Source organism: Sesamum indicum, unplaced genomic scaffold (assembly GCF_000512975.1).
Source record: "Sesamum indicum cultivar Zhongzhi No. 13 unplaced genomic scaffold, S_indicum_v1.0 scaffold00222, whole genome shotgun sequence".
NCBI classification, from domain to species: domain Eukaryota; kingdom Viridiplantae; phylum Streptophyta; class Magnoliopsida; order Lamiales; family Pedaliaceae; genus Sesamum; species Sesamum indicum.
In genome coordinates this window covers 84,900-96,734 of record NW_011628116.1, presented here as the reverse complement: position 1 = coordinate 96,734, position 11,835 = coordinate 84,900, and the positions used below count along the sequence as shown (strand labels likewise).

Below are 11,835 nucleotides of genomic sequence, written 5' to 3'. Positions count from 1 at the left end.
CAGGCGGAAAGAGCCTACAACTAGGGCGCCGCCATTGCTAGGGTTTGAGGAAGACGAAAGGTCGCGATCCAAAACAACGATGAAGGACGGCTGTTTTCCGATCTCTGAGGGTTGCAACAGCATCATGGGGACTAGGGGAGGATTACCCATGGGAAAAGAAACCAATTTCGCAGCTGCACTAGAAAAGCCGAAATTAGGGTTTCGCGACGGCGTGAACTTGATGAACGACAATGGTGGACACAAAATTTCGCCGGCAGACTTCAACTTGGAGGAATTCTTGGGACTGGCTAATCGTGTGTTGGATGGAGATGAAGCATCCTTGTTGGCTCTCAAAGACCTAAAAAATCAATGGGAAGAAAAATTCGGTCGCAGCGTTTTGCAGCGGCCGACGACGATGACTGCTGGCATGAGAAAGGCATGGCGTTGTGTTCTGCCGGCAAAGGGGACCGGTTTAGATGGAAAACCGATGGAGAATAGGGCTGCTACTGCTGGTTCGTCTTCTTCCCCGGCAAATCTGCAGATTCCGGCGATCCCTATGCAGATTCCGGCGAAAAATAATAGTCCACTGGTGAACAACAGCAGGATAACGGCGGCGGGAAATTCTGACGCGATTCCAGCGAGATTCCGACAGCAGGTTGACGTGAATGCTGCAGATGGTGAGGTAAGCAATGACGCAAGCACTGACACAGGCGATGATGCAAGTGCTGACACAGGCGATGATGCAAATGCTGATGTCATGGTTGATGATGCAGGCTGTGACATCAGCAATAATGTGGAAAAAAACAGCCCTCTTGCCACACATTTGTGTCCTATTACTACGGGATTATATATCGGAAACATTCCGTTGCAAGCAAATTCGAATGCTTACGTTGATGACAAAATTGCCAATGCATTCAATAACTCAACACGGAAAACACTATCATTCATTGCCCCTACCATACAAAATGGGGAGACTATCATTCGTCCATCCTTGGATATTGTGCGTGAAGGGTCTAACGGTGGAAAACTACTGCAGTTGGATACTTTCTGGGAAAAAGACCTTATTATCATCATTTGAAGGAATATGCGCATTCGGTATGGCCCGCATTACGTGAGGTAATAGCGACTGTTAATGGCTTTTTCTACTTTCAATTTAAAACTGTCATTGATATGGAGGAGGTGATAGTAGGGGGACCATGGCTGTTCCAAGGACAACCAATAGTACTACAGAAATGGGAACCGGGTATGGCTATGAGAAAATTGCAGCATATACAAGTGCCCGTTTGGATTAAATTGAGGCATCTTCCGATGGAATTCTGGACAACAGAAGGCTTGATCACGGTGGCTAGTGGTGTGGGTAAGCCTCTATACCCAGACGCGATTACGAGAGCATGCACGAGACTGGACTTTGCTCGTGTATGCGTGATTATTGATATCACACATAAGTTTACCAAACATATTATTGTCATGGTACCAAATGAAGATGGAGGAGAAACACCTTGCAAAATTGATATTGAGTACGAATGGCTCCCGCCAAAGTGCACTACATGCATGACACTGGGACATATGAGTAAGGACTGTGTAATGAACAAGACCCATAAACCGACGAAGCCACCAATAAATGTGTATGTGCCAAAAGTCACGGTGCCACCGCCAAAACCACCAGTTAAGGAAAAAATGACGACAAAACCAGTGGCTGTAAACATACCAAAAGTCGATGCGATTAATACTGAACGGAATTACTTCAAGAAAGATGAGAGGGGTAAGGCAATTGTTATCTATAATACCTATGATGCATTGCACTTAATTGATGACGCAGATGAACATCCAGGGGGTCCTAACACAAGCAGCCCCTTATATAATAATCCATGTTGAACATCGCTGTGTGGAATGTCCGTGGGTTGAACAAACGAGACCATCAGCTCGCTATAAAGGATCTTGTCTCTGAGTACAGGTTACACTTCCTTGACATTCTTGAAACTCGGGTTCGATTGAGTCATGTTGTACGTATTCAATCTTTCTTACTTCCGCAATGGAAATGGTTTGTCGATTATTCTTCTGTTGGAAATCGTATCTGGCTAACTTGGGACGATACTGTTGTTGATGTCCATATATTAGAATTGGGGGATCAGTTTATCCACTGTCGGGTTACTAATATGACTATCAATGAACCTATTATCATTACTGTTGTTTATGGTGCATCTGAGGTAATTGACCGTCGGAGCTTGTGGATTGCACTGTAGACACTCGCTCAGCAGTGCTCTGACATCCCTTGGATGGTAGGAGGGAACTTTAATCCTGTACGTGAACTTAACGAGGTATGTGGCATTTTAGGAGATATTAGGATGGCCACTGAAGAATTTAATGCCGGCATACTGGACGCGGGGCTGATTCCACTTCCTTTGCAAGGTGAATGGTTCACATGGCATAATTGTAGTTCATCCACGCGGAGTTTATGGAAGCGGTTGGACCGAATTCTTATTAATGATCGTTGGCTGGCACGGTTCCGTACATCATCCTATCATAGTCTCACACCACGGACATCTGACCACTCACCACTGGTGTTACATGGGGATAGACAGCAGCATAATGGAGGTATTTTTTGCTTTGATAATTATCTCGCCCGTTCACCTGACTTTATCCCCATTGTACAGAACATTTGGCATCATGAGATTGTTGGTGTACCAATGTATGCCGTGACACGTAAACTGAAGGCACTTAAACCAGTTTTCAGACTACAGAGGAGAAATAAGGGGGATTTGACACTGAATGTCCAACTAGCCAAAGGTTTTCTTGATGAGGCACAACATTTGGTGAGCTCCGATAGACAGAATGAGCTCTATTTACTGCTGGAACATTGCTGTCGACTCGTTTATGCCAAAGCGGCAAAACTCGAACAAATCATGTTGCAACAGAGAGCAAAGATGCAGTGGATGAAAGACGGAGACCAATATTCCCGGGTTTTCTTCCGTAAGATTGCACAGAGATGAGCAATGAGAAGAATCTTGCAGATCAGTGATGAGAATGGTAACACACACTCGGACCAAGAAGAGGTCGCACATGAGTTTGTCTCATATTATCAGAACCTCTTAGGAGGTACTAGACGACGAAATATCTCCAACTGAAATATCCTGGCTGCCTCGCATTTCCAATGATAGGAAAATATCTCCTCCTGATCAATCAACTGCAAGAAACCCAGGTGCAGAACTTCCATCACAAGCACAAATAGGTAGGGTGATAAAGGGTCACCCTGCCGCAGTCCTCTGGCTCCTCGAAAGAATCCATGGGGCTTCCCATTTAGTCCAACAGAGAATGAAGGTGTTGACACACACTCCTCAATCCACTTCACAAAAGTACTAGGGAACCCAAACATCTCCATGGCTGCTATTAAGAAATCCCAATCCACTGTGTCATATGCCTTCCGGATGTCGACTTTCAGAGCACATCTAGGAGGTATACAAGTCTAGTTATATCCCGTAAAGAGTTCCTATGCTAGCATGATGTTATCTCCAATGCTTCGTCCCGGCACAAATGACGCTTGGCATGGGCTGATCAGTTTGTCCATTATTTTTTTTTGGTAAATGTAAATTTCATTAAGTAAAAAAAATGGTACAGTACAACAAACTGATCATCTGGTGGTTTCTCCCTCAACTGATCAGTTTGTCCATTATCACACTCAACCTTTGGACAATGAGCTTTGCAATGATCTTATAAATCACATTACAGCATGCTATGGGTCGAAAATCACTAACCGTCATAGGGGAATGTACTTTTGGTATGAGCGCCAAGAGTGTAGTATTTTATGCTTCAGAAGTCGGCCTGTACTAAAGAAGTCCAGTACTGCCGAAGTCACCTCCTGTCCAACTATAGGCCATGCTGCTTTAAAGAAGCCCGATGAGTATCCGTCCGGGCCTGGGGCCTTGTCCTCATCAATGTCAAAAACAGCCTGTTTGACATCTGCTGGTGTGAACGGTAACAGTAAAGTGGTAGATTCCTCATTACTCAAAATGTGCCTAGCCCACGGTCTAAGAGTTTGAATATCAACACCTGTTCGTCGTCTGTCTCCCCCTAGTAGGTTCTGGTAATATGTGACAAACTCATTAATAACTTCTTCTGGATCAGTGTGAGTGGATCCCGGGTCATCGTTGATCTGGAAGATCCTTCTTGTTGATCTTCGTTGGGCAATCTTCCGAAAGAACACTCGGGAGCATTGATCACCTCCCTTCATCCACTGCATTTTCGCTCGTGGGTGTAGCATAATCTGTTCCAATTTTGTTGCTTTGGCCAGTACGAGTCGCAAGCAGTGTTCTAGTTGAATGTATAGCTCATCTCGCCGTCTTGAGCTTACAAGTAGTTGTGCTGCTTCAAGAAACCCTTTTGCCATTTGGACATTGTGCGAGAGATCCCCCTTATTCCTCCTTTGCTCTCGAAAAATTGGTTTCAAAGCTTTGAGTTTGCGTGTCACAGCATACATAGGCGTACCCATAATGTTATGTTGCCATATATTCTGCACACTATGAATAAACTCAGGTAAGCGAGCGAGGTAGTTATCGAATCGGAACATACCTCCATATTGTTGTTGTCGGTCTTCATATAGTACCATCGGTGAGTGGTACTACTAACGGATTCTTTTTCTTCTAGTTTAAGTCAGTTGCAGATAAGGAAGATATTATTGAAGGATGGCCATGGTTGTTTCAGGGACAGCCTATTGTTCTTCAAAAATGGGAGCCGAAAATGGTTTTGAGGAAACTCAAACATACTCAGGTTCCTGTCTGGATCAAATTGCGGCACCTTCCGGTGGAGTTGTGGACGGAGGAGGGAATCAGCATAGTGGCCAGTGGAGTGGGTAAAACTTTATACTCGGATGCGATAACAAGAGTATGCACGAGACTGGATTTCGCTCGTGTATGCGTTATGCTGGATGTGAATTCTATAATACCAAAGCACATTATTATTATGACACCGGATGAGGAAGGAGGAGAAGTACCGTGCAAAATTGATGTGGAGTATGAATGGCTACCCACGAGGTGCACAAGCTGTACGACAATGGGACACTCAACCAAGGAGTGCACTATCAACAAACCCAAATCTATCAAGCCACCGGTTAATGTGTATGTACCCAAAGTGGGAGCACTGCGAGGCCCAGTGGTGACTGAAAGAACTAGAGACCAACCAACACCTCACACTGTGGAGCAGCAGACAGAAGGCCGTGGTACTCGACCAAATGCAGCGAGACCTAGTCGAGAGGAGAGGGGTAAAGATATCATTACTTATAACTCTTTCGATGCGCTACAATTACTTGATAGTGCAGAAGATTCATCAAGGGGTCCTAATCGAAGCAACCCTATACCTGGGGACCCATGTTAAACCTTGCCATATGGAATGTACGTGGCCTGAACAAGAGGGATCATCAACTGGCGGTCAAGGATATCATTGCTGAGTTCAGGTTACACTTTATTGATCTCTTAGAAACACGTCTTCGCATTAATAACTGTGCTAATATCCAATCATTCTTGATGCCTCATTGGAAATGGTTTATGGATTATGACAATGTTGGAAATTGGATATGGATTGCATGGGATTATAATTATGTTGATGTGGATATTATTGAGGTGGGAAACCAGTTTATATACTGTCGTGCCAATATTAGAGCATTACTAGAATTTGTTGATATTACTATTGTGTATGGTGCTACTCAGATCGCTGACAGGCGAGAATTATGGGCCTCTCTAGAATGCTTAGCTTTACAATGCATTAATACTCCCTGGCTGGTTGGAGGTGACTTCAATGCAGTCAGGGATCTCAGTGAGGTCTGTGGTACGTCGGGAGATATAAGGGTGGCGATGGAGGAATTTAATACGTGCCTACAGAATACTGCGCTTTTACCATTACCGATGCAGGGTGAATGGTACACATGGCATAATCAAAGTGCTGGTCCTCGCAACTTGTGGAAGCGACTTGTTTTTGGTAAAAGTAAGTTTCATTGAGTAAAAATGGTATAGTACAACAATATGGTCCCCAAATGGTTTATCCCTCGACAGGCCAAGGGATTCGCCATAATCGAAATAAAGCACGTGTACTGACTGATCTAGCGAGTGAGATGCTATGGATTCGCTGTCTAATGTCCTCAATGATCAGTAATGCTATGGTAGTAGGCGTCCTCTCGGCGTGATCGAATCGTCTCAGGTTTCTTTCCTTCCAAATGTGGTATACACATGCTGCAAGGAGTGCTCTATAAGACATGTTGATTATGTGTTTACCCCTCCATCTCTGTGAAGCCCATGTAATGTCATCCTTCTACTCTCTATTAGGCCATAAGAACCGTATCGTTCTTCGAATTTTCGTGAAACATCTTCGACTAAATCTACATTGGAAGAATAAATGTGCATGTGTCTCTGTCAGTCCTTCATTGCATAGGATACATGGGCCAAGGTGAGCAAGCCATGGTTTATCAATCGTAGCCAACTTTTCTTGGATGGCAAGCCATAGAATAAATATGTGGCGTGGGATTTTGAGTGATCCCGAAAGTAGTGAAGACCAGTCTTCTTTCGGTCCTGGTGGGTCAAATAACTCATAGATAACATGTGCTGTTGGTCGATCATTCTCAAATCTCCTCCAAATTATACGGTCTTCCCCTCCAAAAATTGTGGGTATTACATGTGTGATCTCCAAACACTCAATATCCGTGATAATGGGCCACTGCCATACTCCTTCATGAATCACCGTGCTTAGTCTGGATGACTCATCTAGTCCAAGAATCCTCGGTCCTCGTGGGAAGGTGTCACAAAGAGGGCCAAGGGTGCCATGGGGATCCTGCCACAAGAAGAAATTCCTCCCATCTCCAATTCGGTAGTCTACCATGGTTCGGAGAAACATCCGTAATCGAAGGATTTTCCTCCACCCCCATGACCCGCCATGGTCCGTAATCGTCCATATAGAGGTGTGTTGTAGGCGTCCCTTGTACTCAACCCAAATCGATGTCCTGTCGCATCTAATGACATCACATAGTTTTTTTGTCATCAATGCACGGTTCAAGGTACTGATATCCTTGAATCCAAGTCCTCCCTCCTCCTTAGGTCGGCATATATCTTTCCACACAACCTTGGCATATCCACTATTCGTCGTTCCCTTCCACAAGAAAGCTCGCAACCTTTTCTCAATTTCATTAATAACTTTCTTTGGTAATATAAATGCCGATGCCCAGTAAATACTCAGTGATATAAGTACAGATTTAATAATTTGTACTCTACCAGCATAAGATATAGTGGTACCTTCCCATCCAGCGATCCGTTTGTCAATCTTCAGTAATAGTGGACGGCAATCTGCAATAGTTAGTCGAGCCGATATAAATGGTAACCCCAGATACCTCATTGGAAGAACCCCTTCCTGAAATCCGAGTAGTGCCAACATCTCCTCACGCAATGCTTGCGCTGAGCGTGATATAATCAAGTGGCTTTTCTGTACGTTCAGTCTAAGACCCGACCATTCGGCAAAACGATCCAGTCCTGCTTTAAAGATTCTTAGAGAGTCCATATCAGCACGGCAAAATAATATCACATCATCAGCAAACCCCAACTGAAATATCCTGGCTGCCTCGCATTTCCAATGATAGGAAAATATCTCCTCCTGATCAATCAACTGCAAGAAACCCAAGTGTAGAACTTCCATCACAAGCACAAATAGGTAAGGTGATAAAGGGTCACCCTGCCGCAGTCCTCTGGCTCCTCGAAAGAATCCATGGGGCTTCCCATTTAGTCCAACAGAGAATGAAGGTGTTGTCACACACTCCTCAATCCACTTCACAAAAGTACTAGGGAACCCAAACATCTCCATGGCTGCTATTAAGAAATCCCAATCCACTGTCATATGCCTTCCGGATGTCGACTTTCAGAGCACATCTAGGAGGTAGACGAGTCTGGTTATATCCCGTAAAGAGTTCCTGTGTTAGCATGATGTTATCTCCAATGCTTCGTCCCGGCACAAATGCCGCTTGGTATGGTCTGATCAGTTTGTCCATTATCACACTCATCCTTTGGATAATGAGCTTTGCAATGATCTTATAAATCACATTACAGCATGCTATGGGTCGAAATTCACTAACCGTCGTAGGGGAATGTACTTTTGGTATGAGCGCCAAGAGTGTAGTATTTATCTGCTTCAGAAGTCGGCCTGTACTAAAGAAGTCCAGTACTGCCGAAGTCACCTCCTGTCCAACTATAGGCCATGCTGCTTTAAAGAAGCCCGATGAGTATCCGTCCGGGCCTGGGGCCTTGTCCTCATCAATGTGAAAAACAGCCTGTTTGACATCTGCTGGTGTGAACGGTAACAGTAAAGTGGTAGATATTACTCAAATCAAAATGTGCCTAGCCCACGGTCTAAGAGTTCGAATATCAACACCTGTTCATCGTCTGTCTCCCCCTAGTAGGTTCTGGTAATATGTGACAAACTCATTAATAACTTCTTTTGGATCAGTGTGAGTGGATCCCTGGTCATCGTTGATCTGGAAGATCCTTCTTGCTGATCTTCGTTGGGCAATCATCCGAAAGAACACTCGGGAGCACTGATCACCTCCCTTCATCCACTGCATTTTTCGCTCGTTGTTGTAGCATAATCTGTTCCAATTTTGTTGGTTTGGCCAGTACGAGGCGACAGCAATGTTCTAGTTGAATGTATAGCTCATCTCGCCGTCTTGAACTTACAAGTAGTTGTGCTGCTTCAAGAAACCCTTTTGCCATTTGGACATTGTGCGAGAGATCCCCCTTATTCCTTCTTTGCTCTCGAAAAATTGGTTTCAAAGCTTTGAGTTTGCGTGTCACAGCATACATAGGTGTACCTATAATGTTATGTTGCCATATATTCTGCACACTAGGAATAAACTCAGGTAAGCGAGCGAGGTAGTTATCGAATCTGAACATACCTCCATATTGTTGTTGTCGGTCTTCATATAGTACCATTGGTGAGTGGTCTGAAGTGCGTGGTGTAAGGACCGAGTAGAATGCGTTCGGGAACCGTTCCATCCATCTATCATTTATCAACATGCGGTCTAGTCTTTTTCAGAGGTTCCGGGGTGTCGCACTGTGGTTGTGCCATGTGTACCACTCTCCCTGCATGGGTAGTGGTAGTAATCTTATATTCTGAATGGCTGCATTAAATTCTTGCATAGCTGTTCGGATATCCCCTGATGTGCCACATACTTCACTGAGGTCGCGAACTGCATTAAAATCCCCTCCAATCAACCATGGGATATCAACACATTGTATAGCTAAATTGTCCAGGGCACTCCATAATTCTCTCCTATCAACCATCTCAGTGGCTCCATAAGTGACAGTAACAGCAACTGTTTCATGTATTGCACAGATAGTAACAAGACAGTGTATAAATTGTGTTCCACATTCCACCACAATAACATCAATAAAACTATCATTCCATGCAATCCACACGCGATTACCAGAAGATCCATAATCCACATACCATTTCCATTGGGGTAATAGAAAAGATTGAATTTGAGCTGCATTATTAATACGTACACGAGTTTCAAGGAGACCAAGGAATTGTAACCTGAACTCAGCAACTATGTCTTTGACTGCCATCTGATGGTCTCGTTTGTTCAGGCCACGAACATTCCATATTGCTGCATTCGACATGGATCACTAGGTATGGGGCTGCTATGCTTAGGACCCCAAGACGAGTCATCTGTATCATCTAGTAGGTGAAGTGCATCAAAAGTGTTGTATATAACAAGCGCCTTACCCCTCTCCTCACGACTTGGGCCGGTTGTATCTCTAGTGTACTCACGTCCCTCTCTCTTCTTTTCTACCATTGGAGCTGGTGGTGGTCTACTCTTGTTCCGATGAGTCATATGTAGTGGCCGGGATGGTATATTAGTAGTATCTTCTTCCTCCCTAGGGTGGCTCCGATTCCGTTCAGGCCTTGTTGGTTCTTGCGGCGTCCCCACTTTAGGTACATATACAGCAATCGGTGGTTTAGCTGGGTTTGTTGAGTTGAGAACACAATCTTTAGCAGAGTGTCCCAATGTCATACAACTCTTGCATTTCTGTGGTAGCCATTCGTACTCAACGTCTACTTTACAAGGTGATTCTCCTCCGTCCTCATCCGGATTCATAATTATAATGTGCTTTGGTAAGTTTGAGGTCACATCCACCATTACGCATACACGAGCAAAGTCCAGTCTCGTGCATGCTCTCGTAATTGCATCCGGATAAAGTGATTTACCCACTCCACTAGCCACCTTACTAAGGCCTTCCTCTGTCCAAAACTCGACTGGAAGGTGACGTAGTTTGATCCACATAGGAACCTGTGTATGTTGAAGTTTTCGTAATACCATCCCTGGTTCCCATTTTTGAAGAACAATCGGCTGCCGTTTTCGTAATACCATCCCTGGTTCCCATTTTTGAAGAACAATCGGCTGCCCCTGAAATAGCCACGGCCCTGCTTCTATGACATCTTCCATAGCAGCGACTGATTTGAACTGAAGGAAAAAAGATCCATTATTTGTACCCGTGACCTCCTTCAATTCCGGCCAAACCGACATCGCAAACTCTTTCAGATGATGAAAATATTGCCTTTTTCCTAGGAAATATCCCACCGCGGTAGTCTTCCATCGTTTGGATCCATTTCTTATAGTATCCAATGTTGGTCGGATTATTACCTCTCCATTTTGTACCGATGGAGCCACATAAGATAGGGTTTTGCGAGTTGAATTATGAAATGCATGAGCTATTTTGTCATCGATAATTGTGTCCGAGCATGCATGCAAAGGTATGCTAATTGTGGAAGCGACTTGATCGTATGCTAACCAATGATACATGGACTGTGCGGTTTTCATCAGTCTTCTATCAATGCCTCACACCACGGACATCGGATCACTCGCCGATGGTGATTAATGGGGATAATCAGCAGCGATTTGGAGTATATGGCAGCATCAAATAGTGGGAGTGCCTATGTTCTCAGTCACCCGCAAGCTCAAGGCACTCAAACCTCTTTTTCGAGAATAAAGGAGAAAAAAAGGGGATATCTCTCACAATGTTGAGTTGGCAAGGGGGTTCCTGGAGCAGGCCCAAGTTTGGTAAGCTCGCACAGACAGGATGAGCTATTTCTTCTGTTGGAGCACTGCAATCCGCTTGTGTATGCAAAGGCGGCCGAATTGGAGAGGATCATGCTGCAGCAGAGGGCAAAGATGGAATGGATGAAGGGTGGTGACCAGTGTTCCAGAGTGTTCTTTCGTAAAATTGCCCAAAGACGGACAGCTAGACGAATCTTGCAAATTAATGATGCCCAAGGAATTACAATTACGGAACCAAATGCAGTCATACATGAATTCATATCCTATTATCAATCCTTGCTAGGGGGAGACAGGCGTCAGAGGGTGATGGACCTTCGGTTTCTTCGGCCTTGGGCGAGGCATATCATAACAACTGAGGAGGCAGGCCACCTACTGGAACCGTTAGTGCAGAGGATATAAAAAAAGCTATTTTTGACATCGGCGAGGATAAAGCACCTGGACCTGATGGGTATTCATCAGGATTCTATAAAAACACCTGGCCGATGGTGGGACAGGAGGTAACGAAGGCAGTACTGGAGTTCTTTTCTACAGGGAAGCTTCTTAAGCAGATTAATAGCACAATATTGACGGTTATCCCCAAGGTACACTTTCCCACGTCTGTCGCAGATTTTCGCCCTATCTCCTGCTGGAACTTACTTTATAAATTCATTGCTAAACTTATTGTCCAAAAATTGAGTGTGGTTTTGGACAAGATTATCAGCCCCTGCCAAGCAGCGTTTGTCCCTAGCCGGAGCATAGGGGACAATGTTATGTTAGCACAGGAACTCTTCACT

The 11,835-nt window shown here is 44.5% G+C and overlaps 1 protein-coding gene across 1 annotated transcript; it reads right to left on the bottom strand.

Annotated features, from left to right (window-relative positions):
• Positions 1–3,058: 3,058 nt before the first annotated feature.
• On the bottom strand, positions 3,059–4,216 carry LOC105179850. The gene is made up of 2 exons (XM_011103486.1): positions 3,833–4,216; positions 3,059–3,442 (listed from the first exon to the last, which is right to left on the bottom strand). Exons 1-2 carry the CDS (start codon positions 4,214–4,216, stop codon positions 3,059–3,061), a joined length of 768 nt encoding a protein of 255 aa, XP_011101788.1.
• Between the last annotated feature and the right edge of the window lie 7,619 nt (positions 4,217–11,835).

Excerpts from the sequence above, each read along its gene's own strand:
- LOC105179850 (XM_011103486.1), bottom strand. The coding sequence starts at position 4,216 with ATGCAGTGGATGAAGGGAGGTGATCAATGCTCCCGAGTGTTCTTTCGG. Across the intron at positions 3,443-3,832 it reads GGCCTATAGTTGGACAGGAG|ACTTGTATACCTCCTAGATG; the intron begins GTGACTTCGGCA and ends GGATATAACTAG.